The 26,944-nt window shown below is 40.4% G+C and overlaps 1 protein-coding gene across 2 annotated transcripts in view; it reads right to left on the minus strand.

Moving 5' to 3' along the window:
- Positions 1-26,575, minus strand: part of GPC6 (glypican 6) — a 1,150,448-nt gene extending 1,123,873 nt beyond the window's left edge. Inside the window, exon 1 of one of the 2 annotated variants that reach the window (XM_005305012.5) lies at positions 25,836-26,575. In XM_005305012.5, coding sequence (XP_005305069.1) covers positions 25,836-25,995 — 160 coding nt within the window. In that variant the 5' untranslated portion in view covers positions 25,996-26,575. The remainder of the gene's footprint in view (positions 1-25,835) is intronic. The other variant, XM_005305011.5, reaches the window with a different exon arrangement.
- Between the last annotated feature and the right edge of the window lie 369 nt (positions 26,576-26,944).

Consider the following 26,944-nt stretch of genomic DNA (forward strand, 5'->3'; position numbering starts at 1 on the left):
AGTATTAGGCTTAGACTTGCGTGTTTGAGTTTTATTTTGCTTGGTAATTTACTTTGTTCTGTCTGTTATTACCTGGAATCACTTAAATCCTACTTTTTATACTTGATAAAATCATTGTTTGCTTATTAATTAACCCAGAGCAAGTAATTAATTTCTGGGGGAGCAAACAGCTGTGCATATCTCTTTATCAGTGTTATAGAGGGCGGACAATTTATGAGTTTACCCTGCATAAGCTATATACAGAGTAAAACAGATTTATTTGAGGTTTGGATCCCATTGGGAACTGGGTATCTGGGTTCTAGAGACAGGAACACTTTCTAAGCCGCTTTCAGTTAAGTCTGCAGCTTTTGGGGAATGTGGTTCAGACCTAGGTCTGTGTTTGCAGCGGGCTAGTGTGTCTGGCTCAACAAGACAGGGTACTGGAGTCCCAAGCTGCCAGGGAAAACATGCTCAAAGGTAGTCTCAGCACATCAGGTGGCAGTCCCAAGAGGGTCTCTGTGACCCAACCCGTCACACCTGTTATAATAATTTTGCTTGCAAGGCATTTCTTCTGGCTTATGGACAATCACTTACTGAACTACTCCTAAGAAGGAAACGGAAAGCTAGGGTCTCTAGGTGCACAAAGGAAAGAGAAAAAGCCACACACTGTGTTTCAACAATGAATCTTCTGAAAAGAAAGCAAAATCAGTACTTTGATTGCATAGCAAAGCAACTAAAGCGAAAATACATAGTGCTTGTGTATGATCCAGAATATGAATAGCAAAATCAAAGAGCCCAGGTGGTGACAGAGTTGACAACTTAGTCCTGGTAAAATCTTGCAGATTAAACAAATTTAAGACATGGAGCAGCAGCCCACTTCAGGAACCACAGAGTCATCACTAATGACTAGAGAAGACAGTAGAAGCCTAGACTATCCTTACAGATAACAAGTCAAAGAAGGTATACAATAACTTGTCCTCCAGAAACAAGTATCACTGACCTGTGAAGCACACTTACATACACAGAGAAACTGAAAAGGCCGAGACAGCCTCTCTGTTCAGAGCTCATTCTTTTTTCTTCTACCCTTTTTTTCTATCACTGGTGATATGGAAGGAAAATATTAATATAAAATAAATTGCCATCTATTTTAAACTCAAGGAAATAATATATCCTGTACTATGGGTGAAGCCAGGAAATAGCGGGGCTTTACAACCCAACAACAGACTTGTTTATACCTGCCTAGACACTCTATTTCTTCTCTGTGCTATTCTGTCACTTTCACAGTTTTAGAGTCTGCTCAATGAGTCTACTGTGTCAAGTACCAACCACCCCAGTCCAAAAGCAATACTGTAGAACTGGAGGGAGTGCAAAGAAGAATGATGAGAAGGATCAAGACCATGGAAATCTTCTATATGAAGAGAAATTGAAAAGGGATTGTTAGGATGGTAATTCATCTTAGAAAAGGAGGGGACATGATAAAAATATAGAAAATAATGAATGGTATAGCAAAAACAAATTAGGAAATTCTGCTCGCCCTGTCCCCAACAACAAGGTGACATTCAATGAAATTAAAAAGTGGAAAATTAAAAGCTGATAAAGGGGAATTCTTTTGTATACAACGTGCAACTAAACTGTGTACCTTATTGCCAGAGAAAGTAATTGAGATGAAGATCTTAAAATTCAAAAAGGGGGATTGGACATTTATATCATTTACATGCATATCAAGAGTTAGCATAATGACAGAAATACTGAAAGGGATGTAAACCTCAAGCGTCAGGATTTAACTAATCTCTAACTATTAGAGACCTGGAGGGGGGGGGGGTATGATTACCTCACACCTGCCTGCCGCAGGATTTTTATACCTTCCTCTGAGGCATCTCATGCCACTTCTCAGACACAGAATACTGGACTAGATGGACTTTGGGTCTGATTCAGTAGGGCAAGACCTATGTTCCTAAGCAACTTGTAGCATCCATAGCCATAGAATCATAGTACTGGATGGGACCTCAAGAGGACTTCTAGCCCACTCCTCTGCATGCATAGCAGGACTAGGTATTATCTAGACTGTCCCTGACAGATGTTTGTCTAACCTGCTCTTAAAAATCTCCAGTGATGGAGATTCCACAACCTCCCTAGGCAATTTATTCCAGTGCTTAACTATCCTGACAGGTAGAAAGTTTTTCCTAATGTCCAAACTAAACCGCCTTTGCTGCAATTTAAGCCCATTGCTTCTTATCCTATCCTCAGAAGTTACAGAGAACAATTTTTCTCCCTCCTTGTAACAGCCTTTTATATACTTGAAAACCGTTACTATGTTCCCTCTCAGTCTTTTCTTCTCCAGCTTACACAAACCCATTTTTTTCAATCTTCCCTCATAGGTCATATTTTTTAGATCTTTAATCATTTTTGTTGCTCTTCTCTGGACTTTATCCCATTTGTCCACATCTTTCCTGAAATGTGGTGCACAGAACTGGACACAATACTCCAGTTGAGGCCTAATCAGCGCAGAATAGAGTGGAAGAATTACTTTTTGTGTCATAACACCATAGGGACAACATTTCAGTTGTGTTGGATAAATTAAATGTTCACTATTTTAAATAAACCAGTACTATAACTAATAAACTATAAAATAAACTATAACTGAGAGCTCTTCTCAACGGGGAAAGGAAACATTAGTGAGGGAAATCCTGGAGCCATTGAAGTCAAAGAGAGTTTTGCCATGTACTTTTACGAAGTCAGGATTTCACCCAGTGTGTCCACCAGCCAGGGACAGTTACAGTGATGTGTTGGTCTTGCACAAAATAAACTGGATTTCTGATTATTATCCTTGCAAAATTAGGCTTCTGTTTAACTAGTAGAATGTAAAGAAGCATTCCTGCCTGAATGCTACACGTAAAGGGCACTGAAAGGAGAGTGGATTGTGGATAGAATATGATAAGACCACTTCCAATTATCTTCTTTCTGCTTCTAAAATTGGCAAACAAAGCAACACTTTGAAACTCCAGGACCAGAATTACCAAATAAATTCGAAAAAAGCTTAAACAAATAATGAACAGATGGGAGGAAATGACATATAGTGAAGCATGTGAATATTTACATGACACCATATTTACATAAAATTCCAGCATACCAAAGCTGAATCCTTTACTTTACTACTTCCCAAATCCATAGGAAAGAATCCAACAACCAATTTGTGCGCATTATCCAGATACCTGGGTTCCAGCTTCAGAAAATGTGAGTAATTCCACAAGCCAGCCACTGCATAAGGAGAAAATGCTGGTATTGGAAATATAAAGATTTTGAAATGAATTATTGTGGATAATACACCAGCCAGAAGAAATTATCTGAAGAATTACACTCAAATGAAGAAGATACAAGCTGGAAGCCCACATGCTTAATGTCACCTCAGTTAACTATGTTATCCCTATCTGAACAATGAACTTTTACCCCATCTCTCTCACAAAGACATCATGCTGAGAGTCAATGCAGTTATTATTCAGTAAGCTCCAGCTACTCAAGTATGTTGTGAAAAGTGGATCAGATGTGTTTCTGGGCATACTGTAACTTGCAAATCTGCACCAGGTGCATCAATTTACAAATGCAGCTATGAATTGTCTGCCCAGCAGACAATATGTTTTTGATTCTTGCATTGATAATGCTGCCAATGTTAAAGGGTATTTTATTGCTGATCCAGTTTCAACTGCTCTCTTTAGTTTGGGGCTATGTTTGTAAAGAGCAGCTGGAGTGACAGTGCAGGACTTGCCTCAAGAGCCCTCTTACACGTACCCACATCCACTCAGCCACCCACCCATATGCACTCTCTTGACCCTCTCAGGGTCTCAGGTTAAAACATTAATGGCACCACAGTTGTACACATTCTTCTTCTTCTCCCACCTGCAGAAAACAGTAGCAGTACTTGAGCTGCTCTGTTCTGCAACCATTCCCTCCTCTTAAAGATGTAGGCTCCTTGCCTACTCTGCTCCTAGGCTGAAGGGAAGAAGCCTGTAGCTCCAGCTATTATGATCCCTGACCATAGTCAGACCACTATCCTACGCAAAATTCCTACTCACCACAGGTATATGAGTTTTTCAAATGCTGTAGAATGTACAATGTGGACAAGTTAATGTCACTACATGCACCATAACGTTTTCATTTCCTAACTGTGTGTTTAAATATATAGTCTGAATGCAATGGTAACATTTTTATATTGAATCTTCAATGTATTTTCTTATTTGTTTGGCAACAGCATTTTTAAAATTTGTGTGCATTTTGTTGCTCTTCTCATTTTGTTGTTTCAAAACTCTCCTGAAAACTGCTCCATAAATCCTGAATAAATATCCCAAATGAGACTATAATGGTGTTAATTCCCAGAGAAAGATGTACTGTATTCATTGGTTTTAAGTACTCTCAGAAGTAATCTTGCCAGAATGTTTTTGGTCTTGTTAAAGTTTCACTTTAAATACTGTATTTTTGTCAGTTCTTATTTATATACTGCAGATATAAGGAGGATTTGTTTTGGTTTTTTCCTCCAGACTCTAAAGACATGTGAAAAGCAGATGTGGTAAACATCTAGAGAGTAGTCACTGGATACCAATGGATACATCATGTGGCAGGTATTAACTGTCAATGCTTTTTTATAATTTCTTAAATTCAGTGATATACGGAATTCCTATTGCATTTTGATAAGCAGCTCATGAGTTGCTTGAAAAGCAGCCCAATTAAAAAATAATGAACCTATTTTCTCTGGAACCGACTCATTATCTTGATGGTTTCCAACAGCAGCTTAAGGCTCAATTCTACATCAAACTGCCTTTGTGGCTGTTGGCCAGTGATATCTCTGTAACCCTCAGGGGCTCTTCAGATGTCAAGGCAAATCATTTTGTCCTAGTGGAAATTTTAAAACTGCCATTCAACAGCAACCACAATCATTGCTTCCCCTGTTGCCACTGTGGAGTCTGTGACTATGTCCAGACTGAATGATACATGTGACAACTAGAGAACATCTGGTGACACCAGAAAGAATCTACTGAGCATGTTCAAGACCATTCTGATAGTATAACATGGAATATCCTAACAGGGGGTAGGCTCTTCCCTATCTGACTGCCTAATAATTATGTATGAAAGATTTTGGGATTTCTTAATTGGGGTGACCCATTGGACTAACCTCCATTTTAAATATCCATGCTGTTCTAGGAGCCAAGATAATTACTGACCTTGGGCTATAGTCCATGAAAATGGTCACTAGTAAAAAATAAATGTCTTCCAGGTGGTGTCTGTGTGTGAATGAGAGAGAGAGAGAGAGAGAGAATATGAGTTACTTTTCAGAGCTACAAACTAATATGAAGTGGCCAATGTCATTATGGCCATTATTGACTACTAGTTAGTTAGCAGCAGCTAAGGCTAATACAGGGATTTGTTCCTAAGGAAGACAGACAGTTTTTCCATTTTCCCTCTCTATCAGGATTTGGCATGGTGGGGTGAGCAGTGTTAATCTTCCCAGAAATCCACTGGTTCCGAGTAGAGCTGCTGCATCAATGGATTTCCAGGATCTCTAATCACACACATTTTTTTCTCTACAGTTGCCCTCTTTTGGGACTACAATAACCCCTTCTGGTCCAATTCTCACCCCATTCTCACTGTGGAATTGTCGACACTTTTTGGCACTGCAAACTGATCCACCAAAGCACTTTTAGCAATCAGGCTTTTCATTACCATTGACAGAAACCAACATAATGTGATGGTGAATTTGGCCACGTAAGCTTTATCCAATTAAGTATGAAATGACTAAAGTGATGAGACTTCCACCAAGTCCCTTAGAATCTGACAGATTCTACAATCTGACATTTTTCCCTAGTAGTTCTTAGAACTTCATTGGTGAGTTGCAGTCACAGTCAAAGGGGGAATATTTGATTATTTAACCCTTAAATTAACAATATCAATGGAAGAAAATAACAGGATTTAGTTAAAATCTCTCTCGAAAGAGTGTTATAGGAGTTAGTTGAGGAAACCAGCTGACCAGTTTTCGAGTAGCTGCAGCTTTGATGAAAACAAACTTTGGGACGAAGCAACACTATGATCTTACTACAAAGCTATCTTCTGTCAGAGTATGACTCCCTGTTATTTACTATAAAAAGGTTTCTTTGCTGCCTAGGCTAATATTTTGAACAGCATATTCTTTGAAGTATAGTCTTCTAGAAATGGGAGGGGAAAATTGCAATAAAAGCCCATTAAATGCATTATCAGTTCAGCCAGTGTACCCATGCAGTGTTTATCTTGTCTGCATACATGAAGACACTTGGGGTGAATTCATCTATAATGTAAGTGGGAGATGAGGAGTGGATATAGAGTTCCTGGTCCTCCACCATTTCCAGAGAGGACCATGATGTGTAGCAAGTGGAGCTTAGAAGAAGGAGGAACTCCAAGTCAGGGAGTTTTCTAGTTGGTGCTTAGTGCATGGCTCTTTGTGTTTATGTCCTCACACTACAGGTGTAACTTCATTCATTTTAATGCAATCATCTTTCTTGCTCCAGGGCTGTATCTATGTTCAATTGACCTCTCTTGGACACTTTTCATAGTGCATAGAGAATAAAAATTCCTATCAGCATTTCATAAAATTATTGTTGCTGACCTTTTCCTCCCCAAAGTCAAGTTCTACAATAAGTCCAATTAGCACTGGAAAGGAGGGAGACTGAGGGGTCATACTCACAAAGAAAACTCAGCTCTTTTAAATTGAGAATATACTATGGAAGCATACGCATTGTGTTAGACTGTCTTCAGAATGTCTGGAGAACATCTGGAAGCAACTGACTTTCTCTAGATCGCACTGTGACACTTCTGTAAAGACAAATTAGGTATTCCAGCAAATATGAGAAAAATGATGGAATTACTTTGCTCTTGACTTTTTCTTCCTTTAAAATGGGTGCTGAAAGAACTCAAATGTGAAGTTGCGGAACTGTTAACTAAGGTTTGTAACCTGTCCTTTAAATCAGCTTCTGTACCCAATGACTGTAAGGGCTGGTCTACACTAAGGGGGGGGATCAATCCAAGATATGCAACTTCAGCTACGTGAATAGCGTAGCTGAAGTCGAAGTATCTTGAATCGAATTACCTGGGGTCCAGACGGCGCAGGATCGACGGCCGCGGCTCCCCCGTTGACTGCGCGACCGCCGCTCGCTCTGGTGGAGTTCTGGAGTCGATGGTGAGTGCGTTCGGGAATCGATATATCGCGTCTTAACTAGACGCGATATATCGATCCCGGATAAATCGATTGCTACCCACTGATACGCCGGGTAGTGAAGACGTACCCAAAGTTAGCTAATGTAACTCCAATATTTAAAAAGGGCTCAAGAGGTGATCCCGGCAATTACAGACCGGTAAGTCTAGCATCTGTACCGGGAAAATTAGTCGAAACAATAGTTAAGAATAAAATTGTCTGACACATAGAAAAACATAAACTGTTGAGCAATAGTCAACATGGTTTCTGTAAAGGGAAATTGTGTCTTACTAATCTATTAGAATTCTTTGAAGGGGTCAACAAACATGTGGACAAGGGGGATCCAGTGGACATAGTGTACTTAGATTTCCAGAAAGCATTTGACAAGGTCCCTCACCAAAGGCTCTTATGTAAATTAAGCTGCCATGGGCTAAAAGGGAAGGTTCTTTCATGGACTGAGAATTGGTTAAAAGACAGGGAACAAAGGGTAGGAATTAATGGTAAATTCTCAGAATGGAGAGGGGTAACTAGTGGTATTCCCCAAGGGTCAGTCCTCGGACTGATCCTATTCAACTTATTCATAAATGATCTGGAGAAAGGGGTAAAAAGTGAGGTGGCAAAGTTTGCAGATGATACTAAACTGCTAAAGATAGTTAAGACCAGAGCAGACTGTGAAGAACTTTAAAAAGATCTCACAAAACTAAGTGATTGGGCAACAAAATGGCAAATGAAATTTAATGTGAATAAATGTAAAGTAATGCACCATTGGAAAAAATAACCCCAACCATACATACAATATGATGGGGGCTAATTTAGCTAGAACAAGTCAGGAAAAAGATCTTGGCGTCATCGTGGATAGTTCTCTGAAGATGTCCACGCAGTGTGCAGAGGCGGTCAAAAAAGCAAACAGGATGTTAGGAATCATTAAAAAGAGGATAGATAATAAGACTGAGAATATATTATTGCCCTTATATAAATCGATGGTATGCCCTCATCTCGAATACTGCGTACAGATGTGGTCTCCTTGTCTCAAAAAAGATATACTGGCACTAGAAAAGGTTCAGAAAAGGGCAACTAAAATGATTAAGGGTTTTGAACGGGTCCCATATGAGGAGAGATTAAAGAGGCTAGGACTCTTCAGCTTGGAAAAGAGGAGACTAAGGGGGGATATGATAGAGGTATATAAATCATGAGTGATGTGGAGAAAGTGGATAAGGAAAAGTTATTTACTTATTCCCATAATTCAAGAACTAGGGGTCATCAAATGAAATTAATAGGCATCAGGTTTAAAACAAACAAGAGGAAGTATTTTTTCACACAATGCACAGTCAACTTGTGGAACTCCTTACCTGAGGAGGTTGTGAAGGCTAGGACTATAACAGAGTTTAAAAGAGAACTGGATAAATTCATGGTGGTTAAGTCCATTAATGGCTATTAGCCAGGACGGGTAAGGAATGGTGTCCCTAGCCTCTGTCTGTCAGAGGGTGGAGATGGATGGCAGGAGAGAGATCACTTGATCATTGCCTGTTAGGGTCACTCCCTCTGGGGCACCTGGCATTGGCCACTGTCAGTAGACAGGATACTGGGCTAGATGGACCTTTGGTCTGACCCGGTATGGCCTTTCTTATGTTCTTATGCTTGTGTGAGGTGGGGAGAATAGAAAGGGTTGGAAAAGAAAGAATAATGTGCCTTTGGAATGAACTGTGAGTTCTACAGAAGCAAGTTGGGAAATCTACCACATAAATATTTTTGCAGGTAATTCTCCTATTTGTTTTCTGCATATACTCCTGGCCTTGCCTTTGCAATTTAGGGGCCCCAGTGTTACAAAGAGATTCATGCAGATAGCGCCTTACGTCAGCACAGAGACCTCATTGCCTTCAATGGGACTCTGGTTGGATGTAAGGTTCCTGTCACCACTAATACTCCACCTGCCTGGATCTGTTTGTACAATCAGAGCCTTGCAGATCAGTAATTATTAATCACTGAAGCCGCAGGGTACAGAATCAGATGAACCTATTGTGATATCTGTATTTTTCTTTAACTTTCTGAATTTATGGACCATCAGATAATGGCATCCACATTCTTGTCTGTTTCATATTAACGCAAGATTATCAAAAAGTAAAATAATTCTATTAATCTGAGCATGCAGCTATTTCTTACTGTCACATCCTCCCCAAGTTACTGCATATAATTACACTAGCATGTTGACAAACATGGGGTAGCATATCCATTGTACGTTCATTTCAGCTATTTTAGGATATATCTGAACATCTCCGTAATGAGGTGAGGTGAGGATACAGGAATCCCAAATACTGTTCCCCAATCCTTCCCTCCTCCCTTGTCCTTTCAGTATGATTCATATCTGGAAAATCATTGCCTTCAACAGTTTGACCAGTTCTTTACATCATAGTCAATTCACAGAATGGAACAAGGATAAGATCACTAGCTATTAATATAATTATCTCAATTTGCCAACTTCTTTAGTCTTCTTAGAGAGGTTTATTGGTTTTGCTGCACTATTGCACAACTATAAAAAGTAACCTAAATTATATACATCAACACCAAAGCTACATGTGTGCTTCTGTAGATGACAAGTAGTTATGAATCCTAAACTAACTTCATGGATCATTCCTTCAAATATTTAATACTTCCTTCTTGAGACTGACTTTGCTGGTATTTATTCTACATTGGATGGAGGAGCTCTATAAAGTTTCTTCTAGAATCAAAAGCAGATATTTTGGCTAGAAGGCCAATTTGCTACAAAAATAGGCAGCAAGAGGACAGCAATGACCGAATTGCCACTTGCCATCACAGATAATTCATCAATTTCAAGGCCATCACAATTGTGATCATCTAGTCTGACCTCCTGTATTACACAGGCCACAGAACTTCCCCAAAATAATTCTTAGAGAATATCTCTTGGAAAAATATCCAATCTTGATTTTAAAATTGCCACTGATAGAGAATCCATCACAACGGTTAATGATCCTCATTGTAAAATCTATACAGCTTATTACCAGTTTGAATTTGTCTAGCTACAACTTCCAGCCATTGGATCCTGTTATAATTTTCTCTGCTAGACTGAAGCGCCCATTAACAAATATGTGTTCCCCATGTAGGTATTTATGAACTGTAATCAACTCACCCCTTAACTTAAAGCTAAATAAATTGAGCCCCTTGAGTTTATCACTATAATGCATGTCTTTAATCCTTTAATCATTCTTGTGGATCTTCTCTGAACTCTCTCCAATTTGTCAGGCTTTCCTGAATAGCAGATATCAGAACTGGACAAGTATTTCAGCAACAGTGCTGAATACAGATGTAAGATAACCGCTCTACTCCTACTCAAGATTCCTCTATTTATGTATCCAAGGATTCCATTACCTCTCTTCCTATGCTAGAATCTCCCATCCTGTAAGTATGGCCTAAAGGAAAATAAATATTACTCTAGACAATTTCTGTTTGGAGACAGGAAGCCAAAAACTAATCAGAAAGAAAGTCATATAAATATTAAAAGGAAAATGAAATCTAACATAACTGACAGAGTCATGGTATATCTAAGACAGAGAACACTGCCCACAACCTGCAATTTTAAAAGACTTACTTTGCATTTGTAGCATCTTTATTGAGGTTTCATGTACTCTATCACATTTATTTGTGCTGCACTGCAGAATATAGACAAACTACCAATTGTTCTCTTGTGTACAAATCAGTGGAGAGAAACTATTCAAATCCACCCCCTGTATAAGAAAAAGCTCCTCTTGATCAATGATCTGTATTTATTCATTTAAGTATCCTTCAGCAACCAGATTTTGGCATACAAGGTGTAAAGAATTTGTGGTTTGGCACTATGCAGGGATGGTTTCTGTACTCTACATTGATTGCACTCTAGACAATGATTTACAGTGTCCAGCTGGAGCAGCTTTAAAAAAGCAAACTCAGACTCTAAATTCCTAATTAACCAGGTACAAAGATGTCTCCACAAAGGATCAATCAATTACTGTAGAAATCTCAGTGGGATATAAAGCTGATGTCCTTTAAAAGGACTATTTTCAAAAAATGAGAATATTTATTTATACTATCTTCTTTCTTTGTGTAACAGAAAAGTGTGTTTAAGCCAGTGTGTACTTCAATAATGCCAGGATCAGAACACTCCTGCGGTTCCGCAAGTCTAAGTGTTTGTACAGTGTTTAGTAGAATGAGGCCCTAATCCTCATCAGGAACTCTAGATACTACTATTAGACAAATAAATAATAATAATATTGTCATATTTGTCTACATTTGGGTAAGAAAGAGTCTGACATTGTCTCCACAAAAACCCACCAAATATAGGGCCAAATATTACTCTCAGTAAACCCTGCTTCCCACGCCTGTACCTCAGTGAGGCCGGTGGGTTTGCAGGTAACTTCAGGCAGTATAAGAGTAGGCATTATTTATACAATTTTTCATCTGTCTTAGAGCTCTAGACATGTAATCACTTACCTTTCTATTTTGTATTTTTCATCTGCAAAATATAAAAAATAAATCTCAGCCAAATCTAAAGTTGTCACCTTTCTAATGGCTGGTACCCAGACTCCTGAGGCCTCGCCCCCTGCTCCGCCTCTTCCCCCGAGGCCCCACCCCTGCTCTGCCTTTATTCCCAAGGCCACCCCCTTCTCTGACTCTTCCCCAGGCCCTGCTCCCTTCTCCACCTCTTCCCTGAAGGCCCCACCCCATGCAGGCCACACTCCATGGCAAGTCGCATGAGCAGCATGGCCCTGGAGGTGGCAGTGGCTGCTGCTGCTCCGCTGCCTCTTTCCTTCCTCTTAGGGTTGTCACAGAGCAAAAAACTGGACATCCAGGCTCGGCAAATGGCATCTGGACACACAAGCCGAAACTTGGACTGTCCAGGTGAAAACCAGGCAGGTGACAACACTAGCCAAATCCTGCCCTTAGTTGTACCTCATGGGGTTGTATGGATATGGAAAAGGTCACGAATTTGGTCTTAGGTCTTTAGTGCACTATTCTGATACTGCTAACAGCAAAACTTATGTACCCACAACCAGCCAGGTCAGAGTCAAATTATGTGCATTTTATAGTGTGTGGGGCACCTCTGTAAAAAACGACTAAAGAGTTTTGGAGGTTCTTATTGAAAGAAAGGACTTTGACTTCTGAAGATCAGCTTTAAGAACAAACTAATCACTGTTTCAGTTTTCAGTTTCAGGAAAACATTTTGGGGTATCTTCTCACTGCATCAGCCAGGCTATATTTTAAAGACAGGTATTTGCATTTAATCAATGCATTTTAGTTATGTTCTACGTATTCAATTAACAATGCTAATTGCTAGGCCATAGCTAGCATGACAGACTATCTTGTAACAGAAGCAGTCAAAGAATATCATTCCTGGCTTTTCACCAATTCAAGAAATAAAGCTCCCTCTGCCAAGTTTTTAAATACCTTCTTTTTTAAATTAGATTTTGATTTTCTGCTCAGAAACAGCTAAATCTCGGTTGAGCCACTGCAACCCATTTTGCAACTTATATTAGTGTAGTCTGCCTTTCCTACTTTTTTTGCAGCTGTTGCTGCTAACAGAGGAGTCTCTGCTTTACCAATGAGAACAGAAGATTTGTTTTTAAAGAAGTTTTCTCAACTAGGCCTACCTTATTTTTTTTCTTTTACATTTTCAAAACTATTTAAAATACACACATGCTATGCAAGTTTAGAGCAGATAAAAACAATGTAAATGGTCACAGCTCTAATTGGTTAAAGAAAATACAATATTAGCCAAAAACTACTGAAGAGATATTTTTCCTTTTTCTTTACTATGCTGATTTTATATTGCCCTTTTCATCCCAGGATCCAAAATTGCTCACACATAGAAGCATCTAGTACTTTAGATCAGTATTGGCCTGTGTATTTGTAAATTTAGGGAAGGAAATATTTATACTATGTGTACAATTGTTTATAAGTGTATCAATGTGTATATTTATATAGTACATATTTATTCTACAGGTTTCAGAGTAGCAGTCATGTTAGTCTGTATCCGCAAAAAGAATGAAGTGGGCTGTAGCCCATGAAAGCTTATGCTCAAATAAATTTGTTAGTCTCTAAGGTGCCACAAGTACTCCTATTCATTCTACAGTACTTGTGTTGCATTTAAAGTTTCTTCTGTTTTGAAAGAGTCTATCAGTTAGAGAGAGATTTCTTAAATGCTTAAAAGGGGAGAAAAGAAAGAAACTTTAAGTGTGACCATTGTCAAGAGTGTATGTAGAAATCACAACTTTATTTTCATTTGTTACTGCACCTTACCAGCTCTGTAAGTACTAACACAAATTTAAAAGCAAATACACTCACAAAGTTAAAAATGAACACCTCTAAAGTCTGCTGACTGGGGATCAGATGAGATGTGATAGGCTGGGAGAAGTGCTACTGCTTTGGACAAATTATGTTTCAACATCTCCACTATTGTGTTTTTGTTTAAAATAGTTGTCAGAGGTGCACAGAACTTTGAATGGGTGTCATCTGGTATGCAGTGAGCTTTTTAAAAATCAAAACAAATAAATAAATCAAACTGCATTCTCATCTACCACCACCCCAGTTTTCCAATAAACCCAAAATTTCTAGGTGCAAAACTCAACATACGAGGTATGAAGACATGATGACTATAAGACCAATGAAAAAAATGGTCCCTAGTTTCCTTCCCATGATCACCAGTGCAGGTTCTTATATTGGTACCTATCACCAAGGTATCTGACTCCGTCCAGCCCTCTTCATAGCCCCCAAGCAAAAGCTTGGGAGAATAGGTGACTTTTATAGCATACCCTGAAGATCACCAAGGCAGAAACAAATTCCAAAAACAAGGATACCACACAAGAATGCTTGCTGGCAGACCCTTCTAAAGTATACCAAATGTAGCTCCAGCCCATCGCATCTTCCACTGTACCACCACAAAGGGAAAGTGGCAGTCTATCAGATTGCCAGGATGTAAATCATTTACAGCTTTTTAGGTTAAAAAACACTCCCTGGAAACTAATTGGTAGCCATCACAGATCACCAGTGTGTACAGCACACGTGACGATAATATGTGGGACGGTACAACAGCTGCAAGGTTCAGTTTACAATGGGATTCCTTGCAGTTCCATTTTGAACTCATATAGTGAAGCAGGAGCTACTTTGATTTCAAGCCTCTCCTTATCCACCCAACTTCTCATTTTCCCCATCTACTCCCCAGCTGTCCCCATCCCTCCAACAACCCTAGGACGCTGCATTCTTAGATTAGACATCTCTGAGGAAATCCACTGGCTTATCCTCCTCCTGTTCCTAACAACTTGAACCAGATGGCCCCCCCACTCTGTACCCTCCCCCGAGTCTTCTGAGGGAAAGGGCCTCTCCTAACTGCAGGCTCTTCAGGCATCCATCAGGAATAGACTGCCATCTACCTTCATCCTAAAAGGACTTCAGAGAGGATAGGACAAGTCCTAGCAGCACAGCAGGAGTGAAAAAATACAAGTTCCAAGATAGCTGTGTTAAACAGGAGCTGAGAAAAGACCTTAACACTTAAAGTTTCTAGTGATCCTTAGTGCTTGTCAAGCAGTCACATTAACCATTATGGAACATCTATGCCCCTCAACTCAGTATAGCTGGGGGCCAGCAGAACTATATGTGTTTTCCCAACTCTGAGCAGCAATAACTCGTTACTGACAAATAGCCACAGCTCAGAGTAGCAATAATATTGTAGAAGGTAGTAAGCTATGAAGCTGAAGTAAATGTTTGACAGTGGAACTACTAATGCAACTCTATCAGGTGAAGAAATCATCATAGAAATACATTAATATCTCTTCCAGGTTAAGTCACTAGGGAGCATCACTGCACTCTGGTTAATTGGGAAAAAAATAGCAAAATCTATAGTATTAGGACCTAGTCGGAGCAACAGCACGAATGGAAAGAAGTTCTGCTCCCTCTCCCTTACCCTCATCCAACCCCTTAACAAGCCTTACAGCAGTTCTTCGGTGTTCCCTTTCTTCAGCCCTCTACACAGCACTCAGCACTGGGAGAGGGGAAGATATATTTTAAGAGGGTGATTGCACAATGAACATTTTCCCAGGAGTTGATGGGAAGGAGAAGCACTCCTGGCCCTCTAGCCCTCCCAATGTGCACAAGACTGTCCCCTCACCACAACATCAGCACCTTTTCCACAATACACCTACATGCAGTCCTAACCCTTCCACCTGAACCATCCCACGGGCTCCCTCCTCTAATGCAGCTACTGCATCCAAAATATTGTGAGAGTTCCTTCCTGGGATTCCAATGCCACTATCTTTTACAGCCACAAGGACTGTCCCAACAACACACCATGGATGAATTTTGGATCCAGGGCACAAAAAGATTGTTTTGAATCCAAATCTAGCAACTTTAAGTATTAATGTTTTATGGAAACCTCCAAACTTCTGATGAGAATAATATTGTCATAATGCTCCTGAAATAAATATGAATTGCTCAGTTAGAAGAATATTGTGAGTGGTATACAACATATTATAAAATACTTTCAAATCCCCTCTTGTCACCTTGAAGCTCAACCTAATTTCTACACTATTTTTCATTTTGGAGAATATAAACTAAAAAATGTATTTAAATGACAAAATCAAAGGGCAATGATTATCTGGTTGTTACAGAAGTTACTTATAGTCCAGGATTTTATATTAACTACTTTTCAGATAATAAATCTACACATTCGAAAAGTAATGGTTTGAAGGATTTGGAGCTGGTCTGTAATAATTTATTAATTATTATTCTGTTATCTTTGCTTGATTGTTGTAAGGATGTTTCCTGTGTGCTCATATGTAGAGTTAATTCAGTAACAGGATTGTCAGGAAATGTGCGACAGATCCTGATATGCATGGTCCTTAAGTGTTTGCTGGGCACTGTAACAGATATGTACTTTGAAATCCTACCTCCAACATCCAGTTGAGCTTTCCAAACTGGTTTTGGGGAGCAGATCCAAATCCAGGAAAAGAACTTCAAAGACTTTGCTTGGATTTAAAGAATCACACTCCCTCAATGGGGGAGGCAGGATTTTGAGCTAAGGAGAACTCAGAGCCTTCAAAGGTAGCAGACCTACCAGAGACCCCCGTCAAGAAGATGATTAGATTTTAGGTAAGATAGACATGTATGCTTACCTCTTATTGTTTTAATAATCTTTTTCTCTTATGTTATGCTTTGTTGCTACTGCTAATGTTAAAAAAAATTGGTTTAAGAAGGCTGTTTCGGGTCACTGTATTCACCACTAGCTACAGACTCCGAAAAGAAAGAAGGTACTGGGTCCGTTAGTAGGCATGGTTGGAACTCAGGGTACAAGAACCTATGACTTGGCCTATGAGTCCAAGAATCACAAGATTTCACTCCAGAAAAGGTGAAGGCATGAGGCCTGATACCTGCTGGGGTGCACTTAGAGACACCTTGAAAAGGGTCAGAAGGACAGCGAGCTCGGTAACTATGACCAATGGTATTGCCATATACAGTCTGAATTCTGGCCCGATGTTACAGCAGATAGGAGATATACATTCAAATTGATCTCTAGCTTCTGAGTTGGAGGATATACCTTAATTGATTAAGCCTCAGGTTTGAAATACCTAGATTCCCTGGAACTGTAGGAGCCGACTAGATTGACTCAGCCTTTCAGTTTTCTGATGCAGATAAATTGAGTTCTAGACCATTTATTAATGCATGTGATGTAACCACAAAAATGGAGATCCTGTCTGGTCTGTAAATACCCATCTTAGTAGTGTGCCATTGTTTGTTTGTTTTCTGCCTTTCCATTCCAGAAGTGGCTGCAATTCACTGGTGCTCTGTATATATGGTTTGTATATTGCTTTGGGATCACTCAGGATGACAGGCACGATTACATATACAAGATTTTATTACACTAACCACATCTTACCAAAGAAACAGTAATATCCCTATAAGGCACCTGTAAAAAATAGTCAAGATTTCAATTAATTTCAGAAGACTTGTCCTGCTATTTTAAACTCAAAAGGTCACTGAACAGGTCCTAGGCTCCATTGTTAGTACAGTGTCTGTAAAAATGTTTCTTTCAGAGTGGAAAAAAAAACCTAGCTCTCAGTGTTCAGTATCTTTTACATCTGCTGCTCAGCTGGAAACACTGTTAAAAGGCCATTAGAACTTTAAGGTAACAGACCTTGCAGCCTATGAAAGCCATAGAGCAATTTGCTGTTTGTGTTAGGAGTATCAGCCTTAGCCACTTCCTTTTCATGGGCTGAAAACAGCTTCTGTCATGAGCCGTGAAAATCAATTCCACAATAACTGGGCTAAAATGTAGCTTGAGGTATTCTCTCTATAGGATGAAGTTACACAGTAGAGCCTCCTTCTGGGCACATGTAGTACCTACAGCAGATTAACAGGGAATGTTTCCCAAAGGCTCTAAGCAGCAAGTTCAGGTACTATTAATAACTTTCTAACTTAGCTCACAGGAGACAGGGTCTGTGATGTGTAATATAAAGTCTGAATTACTACTATGAGTGTAGTTAGCAGTAGGAGTTAACGCTGAGCAGGGTAGGATCTGTAATACTCTTGGTTTTGTTTGCATCTATTGTGTTTAGAATTACAGTAATTGCCTAGAATGCTCTTTCTTCCAAATAACAGTATTTCAAAATCTTTCAAGGAAATAAAGCACTGTTTTACTTTGCTTGAAGTAAAAGGTCATGTTAGTGAAAATAAACTGCACTTCAGAGGGCTGGTGGTCTTAACAACAGTTTTACTCTATTACCAAGGGCTAAAAAGAGATTCCGTTTTCTTAGAAATAACTCTGAGTTTTCTGGTGTGCTTGAAGGAACTCTGTAGCATTAAACTGCAAAGGAAATTAACTTTAATTCCACAGGTTTAAAGTCTTACATTTAGAAAACTATAAATTCAAGAATCTTACCATGTATATGTTTTGTTCCTATCTGCAGTACATTTTCAATTCCTTGGGCATCTTGTAATGTATTCGCCAGTTTAGCATAGCTATCCTGCTCTTAAACACTAGCCTTGACATGCAGTGCTTAGGAGTAAGTGTAGACATATATTTTTAAACTGCTAAAATCATTATGCTTGGTAGTACAAATGGTCACTATTCTAAGCTGAACGTTCCTTTTCCAGAGAGATAGGACCATTAACCAGGTATGAAGGGTATCACAAAGTCATAGTTCATTGAAAATGTAATTTCATTTTGCTGGTAATATGAGTGTAGATACTTTGGCACTGTAATGGAGTTTTAAGTACCAAGCCTCTTATTTCAACTGGAAACATTAACATAATTATACATTTTTACTTTACTAAGTAGAAAGAAAGATTAGTATGCATAGTTTTCTAACATATATCATTCAGAATAAACCAGTGATCTCTAAGTGATATGGCAAGATCCTCAAGTCATTCAAAAGAAATAGCAGGTGGTAATTTTTAAGACAAATTATCTAGAAAAGCTTTTATTGTTGATCACTTGTTATAAGATTTGCCATTTGCAAGTAACAGTACATTCAGCTGAAACCGACCTTTTATGAGAGCCAAGTCATAATATTAATGAAATGCATATATTCTTTATTGCAGTCATATAAAAAGAATGGCCTGAGCTTTTAACACAGTGCATGACCACTTTGGTGTCTGACCACCACCAAGTCTCTGAACAGTATAAGATACCATATGATGAAATAAGTACTAAAGTAGCAGTAAAACAGTTTAACACATTGCCACTTAGTAATGTAAGAGTACTGTAGCTTTATATGTGTTCTTCAATTGTAAATCTGAATGTAAACAGAAAGTAAAAAATAACTACAGTACAATAGTACAAGGTACTGAGGTTCAGTGTTACACTAATTATTATAGCACTGCTACTGACATCTCCATTTTAAATCCCTCTTTTCAGGATTTAGAATTCCACCATAAAAATCATGCTCTGGAAATCCAGAACTTGGGATTTAAAGTTTAAGTTCGCAGTCCAAAAACAATTTTTAAGAGTTAAATGAAACAAATGAACATAAACACAATTTTGGCCTGTTTAAAGGATGGTTTAAAAAATTAATACAGATGGTAACTTGGCTTTACATAAGTGTTTAACATTATGAACACAAGTACATAAGAACATAAAAACGGTCATATTGGTCCATCTAGTCCAGTATCCTGTCTTCCAACAGTGGCCAATGCCAGCTGCTTCAGAGGCAATCATCAAGTGAGTAATACCACTCAGTTCAATGGGATTGCTTATGTATGTAACATTAAGCATGTACATATGTGACTGCAAGATCATGGCCTATAAGGGCTTTGGCCCTGATCATGAGAAGACTTATGCACATGCTTATCAGTATGTAGTGAGTAGTCCCACTGATTTCATTCTGTACTACTTGGTAATTAGTTCTCTTTAAAAAAAGCAATTATATAGTTATCCAACAAGCATTCAGAACTATTCCATTTTTCTGGGTTCAGTATATAACAGGGATCGGCAACCTTTGGCACACAGCTCGCCAAGGTAAGCACCCTGGCGCGCCGGATCAGTTTGTTTATCTGTCGCATCCGCAGGTTCGGCCGATTGCGGCTCCCACATCCCTCGGCCTGTTCCACTTCCCGCAGCCCCCATTGGCCTGGAGCGGCAAACCGCGGCCAGTGGGAGCCGCGATCAGCCGAACCCGCGGACGCGGCAGGTAAACAAACCGGCCCAACCCGCCAGGGTTCTTACCCTGGCAAGCCGAATGCCAAAGGTTATCGACCCCTGTTATATAATATCTTCTCGCTATTTGTCAATGTAAAAACAATATGGAATAGTGGACAGAATGACACTCAGGGTACACTTACACTATGATAAAAGAGTCGTGGCACAGCCACTGCTGGCCCAGGTCAGCAGACTAGGGGTGCAGGGCTATAAAATTGCAGTGTAGACGAACAGACTTGGGCTGGAACCTGGGTTCTTGGACCTTTCTGCCTCATGGGATCTCACAGCCCAAGCTCCAGCCTCAGCATCTATATTTCAATTTTATAGCCCCACAGCCACAAGTCTTTTATTGCAGAATATACCTCAGTGTAAGCCCACGGTTAGTAGAACTCAAGTTAACACATGCAAGTTTGTTAACCTCGGGCTTGAGCATCTACATTCATTTTTGTAACCCCAGGTTAGAAATAATTGAACCCAAATCCGAGCCTGGGTCGCCAGTGTCTACACTGTATTATGCAGGCTCAAGTCCAACTACTTGTATCCCAGACTTCCTACCACCCTCCTAAAATGTGGCTGCTCCGGCTCTTTGTTCATGGTACAGTGTGGGAAAACTTGACTGTCCACCAAGTTTGACTGGCCAGAAGACAAAGAAAGTCAGCCTATGCGACTGAGAAATACTTTTAGTGGACTCCCAGAGCACAAGTCCAGTGGGGCTCCCTCTATATTGCAAAGCAATAGGGCTTGCCCTGGGTCCTGGCTTGATTCAGGCTTGGACTCTCCACCACCATGGGGTCCTGGGACCCTGGGTCCAAGCCCTGGGTTATCATGAATTGTGTGTAGATGGAAGCAAGGTTAGGCTTCAGCCTGAGTTTGAACGCTGGGTTTGCACTGACGTGTAGACATAACCTAAGGACTCAATTAATGGTTGACCTGTGGCCACTTCACACAGGATCTGCTGGCATTAAGTGGTTGTAAAGCTGCCATAATAGTTCCTCCACTGGGTATTCCCAGCTGCTGCAGTCAGAATAGCAGGCACTCCCCACCCCCTAAAGAAGCCTCCAGAACAGGTAATCAGCCGGGGCATTACCAAAGTGGGAAGGTGTGACAACAGCATTATTTTATGTCCTGGCTATTGGAATGGTTCATGGGGATCATGAGCTAGACACAAGTTAGGGCAGCCCACAAGGCTATTCTAACTTGCACCAGGGCTAAACCAGGCTATGGCAGCTCTAGCACAGGGGCAGTGCAAAGATCACATAAAATCCCATCCCCACTTCAGTCTTTGCACTGAGCACAGTTCAAGGATGCATTAATCTCTAAGGGCCCAATATTGATTTCACAAAATTACAACAGTATAACTGCACTGATTTCAGTCATTACTTCTGATTTGTACTGTTCAGAGATCTGAAGCAGGTCCTTAGCCTTTTTCAATCTCCCTTTGTGTCCAGTTATACAGCCACTCTGCTCACAGAGTTCCCATTGACTTCAATGGAGATGGCAATAGAACTTACAACTAAATAATAAGTTGCTTGACACTAGTTTGACCACCAGGCTTTCCCAATGGTCTTCTGGCAACCAGTCATTGTATTCTAAGGATAAGTAAGGAGGGGGAAACACTAAGAAAAAGCTTTTTGGGTGCTTCTGACAAATTAATATCTCAATTACATGAATGATTATGCAGTAGTTTTAATTATTGTTTTAGGGCCTACAACAAGCTGGAGTTGTTTGTTTTCTTTTGGGTGGTGAAGGGGCTTTTTTTTCTTTAATCCAGTGCTCCCTATCTCGCCATTGTAAAGACACTTTGTCAAAATTAACTTCAGGAGACTCCTGACCTTCAAAATAAAGGGCTTGATTCTGCTCTGACTAATTTCACTGTAGTGCCTCTTGGCTGACTGAATCTTATCCTGCTCTTCATTTCCACAGGAGAACAGACTTACAGACTTTTGAAGTGATATTTAGAACTCCAAACCTTTCAATAATTTTTCCAAGGAGCACTGTAATTACTCAGTTATTCAAGATTTACTCCAAAACAGACATCCTGATCTCTTTGGTAAACAATCTGTATTTCAAATGTTGCTATAAAATACTTCGTTTTTTAAGTAAACAAGGGAACTGAACAAAGAGGTTTAAATAAGACTAAGGATCTCATTTAAATAGAAAAAGCATAATTCAGACACCACCTTGGCTTTTAAATTGTGGAGCATTTTATTCTGAACAGTGTGAGTTAAGGACATGCTCCAATTTTAACTTTGAACTTTCAGTTTTCATTGCCTTAAGTCAGATGCTTAAAGTTACTGAAATCGTGGTTTGAATTTAACAAGTATTGTTGACAGATTTTTTTACTATGACATTTCACTTTCATATAAAATATCTTAAAGGGTCAGATTCTGATATTCTTACATACACACACACACACACACACACACACACAATAACACCATCCTTCACAAGAAGCCTGAAGAAGTGTACTCTGTACATACAATAATTTTATTGTATTTGTGACACCATCATTTAAATAGACAAATTCATTATTCTTTCAATATTTTTACACAAAGGTTATTTTGTGACACTCTGATGTAATGTTCTCATCGCATCTATGAGAGATGGAATTCATTCACTAGCAGTTTTACAAGAGGACAGGTTTTACTGTGGTATCCTTGAGTAGATCCTGAAGCTACTGTCAGCTGTGCCAGGGATATCGATGTCTGGAAGAAAATCTGTATCAATATTATATGTATTGCAATATTGCTTTCTGTGATAACACATGAGTAAGGATTCTTCCACCAAGACACTCCCAGGCAAAGTTTGTCACAAGACCAGTGTTTGACCCTAAGTGCTTGAAAATACCTCTCTGTGCAATACTCAAAAGTAGTTTGCAGCACTGGAATTCAATGAGCAACATCCCCAAAAACCCAGGATATTTAGGATTGTAGGGTCAGTCACTACATTTGATAGGTACTGCACAAGTCGCATTGAACACTTTAGCACTAAAATAAGAGCCTACAATATAATTGCAAATAAATATACTCATTATAATCACATTATCATTGACTTTAACACATATTTCATTTGTATCAAAATACTGTACTGAAAAAACAGTCTTACAGTGCATATGTAACACTAGAAATATTATGAAAAAAACATATTTTCCCCAAAACTTTTAAAAATAATAAGAGAAGTATTAGTGTGAACAGAGCTTATCTAAAAAGTCTTGTCTGGGGGTGGGGGCAGGTTTACTACAAGAAGCAAATCCCAATAACAATGGTGTATTAATATTAATTTATGTATATAAGGTGTGCTGGTATTCAACAAATTTTGTTTTGCAAGTGATTTTAACTTGGGTTCCTCCATGTCTGGTACCTATCTTATTTACACAAGCTTAGCATTAATATATGTGTTCAAATAGTCCAACGTAGAAAAGGTAGCTTCTTAAAAAACAAAAGTTAAAGTGTAACTATATTAAACTCCAAAAACACAAATAAAACTATGCATCATTTACTTTTCAGTCAGACTATCAAATGATCAACATTGAATTCCTTTGAAAATAAAGCAGTTACTCAAATGTATGAAATCTGATGCACCTTGACACACTAATGCTGCAATAGATTGTTTCACTGACCAGCAATTATAGTTCATGTAAGTCAAAAAAGGACCAGAAAGGAAAATAAACAAGCAAACCAAGCACCATAAAATCCTTATGTTGGCTGTTGTAATTAAATACTTATAATAATTAGATCTAATGACAAATAGATAGCATTCCATTTAACAACAGGGTAGCCTTCCCAAGCAATTATTACAAAAGCACTCAGCAGCATGTGCAAAACCGCATACTGCTAAATACATTACCTAAACACAATATAATCACAGTCTTCCCAACAATCAAGTATACCACAGTCTACAAGTAAGCTGCTTAAAAGTATCATCTCACCCAGATTCAAAATAGTTAAACATTAAGGAAAGCCAACTGCATTTTAAAGTTAGGATGCTTAGGAAAAATAACATATACAGCTGCATCAATTTTGTATTCCACAAGCATAAAAGAGGAGATAAGAGAAATCATGGCTTTAACTATGATTATTTATGAATATTTGACTAGCAACCAATCATTAGGTATCAGTACTTACTAATAGAAACTTGTAAGCTCAATTGACACTTAAAGAAGATATTTAAAAAACTGCATGGCCACTCTTAATTGATTTAAAAAATAAAAAGTGGAGAAGAAACTAACACTTCTGGGTGAGCTGAAAACAAGAACTATCTACTCAAAGCCATTAAAAGTTTGAAATTCACTAGGATTTTTAGACCTGTCACTGTCAATCTGAGAGAAGAAAATTACCGTAAGTGAAGGGAAAGCATGACTGAGAAACTCGGAGGGCATGTGGCTCACAGAAGAGCTCTCATATAATTGATTAGCAATTCGAGAAGAAATCCAAAAGGAGCACAGAAAGCAGAGCAAGAGCTTGAGCTGGAGGAAGAGAGGGTCTCTGAATTGCCATAAGCATAGGCCCCTCACTCTCCCGTCCCTGTCCAAAATGTGTCAATGGGGCAGATCCTCACCTGGTGTGCCTCTTAATTATGGCTCCAGGGAACTCAGTGGAGCTATGTTCATTTACACCTGGGGATCTGGAGGACCCTTATGTATCGATATTGTGGAACAGCATTCCTGTTCTATAGATTGGCACGTTTAAGATCTTTAGATGTTTGCACCACACTGTTTACATCATGATGATAAAGAGCCAGATAATAAACAGTAAGCAGCACTGGCATTATTTAATCCAAAGAGAGAAAAATTCACTGCTTCCAACTTTTAAAAAAGCGAGGAAACAAACCACGGAGTGCCCAATTCACGGCGCAAACAGGAGAATCAACCAGCAAAGTGTTAGGAGTTCGCAAAGCGGATTACTCTCCGGAGGGCTTGAGCAGCCCAAGTCCGTGCATTTCCGAGTCATCCCCCTGCCTCTCTTTTGCTCTACTCTCCGATTGCCAAAAGATTCTCCTTCCCGGACACGTTTTTATTCAGTCAGTCCTAGAGATGCAATGAATATATGGTTGGAGCTAAAATCTGGCAAATAAACTGAAAAAAAATCCCTGTTTTAGAAAGAAGGGTTGAAATGAACCTGTTGTAACAATGTTTCAGAACAGCAGGGAAACTCTCCCCAGCAGCTGCTGCTGCCCAGGTTCCCCTCCTTTTCTTGGTTGGGGGTGGAGGAATCTGGTGGATGGGGCTGATTTCAGTGCTCGCTCGTGGGAGTCTGTGCTGAGACTCGATTAACCGGAGTCATGTTTATAATGAGACGAGTCGCTTTCACTGTGTTTGTAAATTCTTGCCTCACGTAAAACCCAAATGTATGTGCAGATCCTCTAGCGAACCAGAATTTGATCCAAACTGCAGGCAGAGGAGCCCGCCGGTGGCAGTGGGGAGAACCCCATCCCCGCGAGGCCCCCACTGGCAAAGGGCAAACTTGTCTCCCCGCAGGACCGGGCAGTGGAGGCAGGACCCACCATCAGGACGGCTCGCTGGCTTTAATAACCCAGCAGCAACTCTAAGAAGTTTCCAAAGGCCACCCGTGTAATCGCGGCTGGGGCGCTGAGCGCTCCCTCCCTCCCAGAGCCTGCCCCTCCTCTGGCGCGCGCTTTCCTGGAGGGTCCCGTCACTGTCACTGTCCCGAGCAAAAAAAAAAAAAAAAGACAGACCAAATTCACTGTGTACACACAATGAGGCAATTCATAGCCCCGGCTCCCGACCCCAGCCGCCCAGCGTGCAGGGCTGTGAGAAAAGCTGACCCCTGCTCCCGGGTAAGGAGCCCGGGGGGGCAGGAGAGAGACCAGGCAAAAGTGAACAACATTTCAACTAATCCAGAAGGGAAAGAGGAAGGAGAAGCTGGTGGGATGCTGTAACCACACGTAGACACATTTCCTCGCCACATCCTCCCCCTCCATCCCATCCCGCCCACCCTTGGTCCTTACCTGCTATTTCCTGAAAGGGTATATTGACCAGGCTGAAGCCTTTGGCACTATACGCCTGCCGCACCTCACTGCAGCTCCGAGCCTTCACATCAGCCCCGGCCGAAAGTGACAGCAGCAGCCCGGTTAAAGCCACCAGCGGAGCCGCGATCCAAGAAGACATGGTGCAAAATGCAAATCCAGCTCAATAAATCCCGGGGAACGGTCCCACCTTCACCCGCTGCGAACAGAGCCGAGGTGCCTCCAGGGTGAGGAGCAGACGGGGTCCCCCAGCAGAGGGGGAGCGAGGAGCCCCCCGGCTTGCTGAGGCAAACTTTTATAAGCCGAAGGGGAGATGTGCGCACACACACTAGCGGTCAGGAGCAGCAGCGGCCGCCCCCCGCCCGCTTCTTCTTTCCCAGTTCGAACAACCCCTCCGCGACACACACAGGTCTGGCTGGCTGCTGCGGATCGGAGTCCCGAGACAGGGGCAGCAAAATCCTGGAGCCACTGAGCTGTGCCTGCCTGTGTGAGGCTGGCGAGCCCTCACTCCCTGTCTGCCCGTGTGGGGATGGACTGGAGAATGCACAAGTGTGTGTGAGTGTGTGTGTGCGCGCGCGCCTCTGGTGGTGTTACTCTGTGTGGGTGGGTGAGAGTCCATATAGGGTTGTATTTACGGGATCCAGGGGAACCTCTGCTTCACACACGCGGACGGAGCCTGCAGGAGCAGCCTCCTGAAGTAGGAAGGGAAAAATCCTGGAGACAGACACAGTGATTGAGGGAAAGAGACACAGAGAGAGAGAGAGAGAGAGAGAGAGAGAAACGTGCTACACATTGCATAGGCGAAATAGAGAAGCAGAGCGAAAAGGAAAACCTGGAATGGATCTCCGGGCACAGGAGACGGGAAGGAAAAGGACACCATGCAATAAACGTCTCCCCTTACCACAGCTAACCAACCCCAGGATTGCAAATCACCAACCTGTTAGGTGTTTTAAAAATGACACCAGAGCTAATATATAACATATTATTATTGGGCCCAAATTCATCCCTGGCATAAGTCTTGACTTCTGTGGATTTACATGGGTTGAATATGGCCCAAAGGTTAAATTCACATTAGTCTAACCTTTAAAAAT

The sequence above is a fragment of the Chrysemys picta genome, chromosome 1, assembly GCF_011386835.1.
Source record: "Chrysemys picta bellii isolate R12L10 chromosome 1, ASM1138683v2, whole genome shotgun sequence".
Taxonomy (NCBI): Eukaryota; Metazoa; Chordata; order Testudines; family Emydidae; genus Chrysemys; species Chrysemys picta.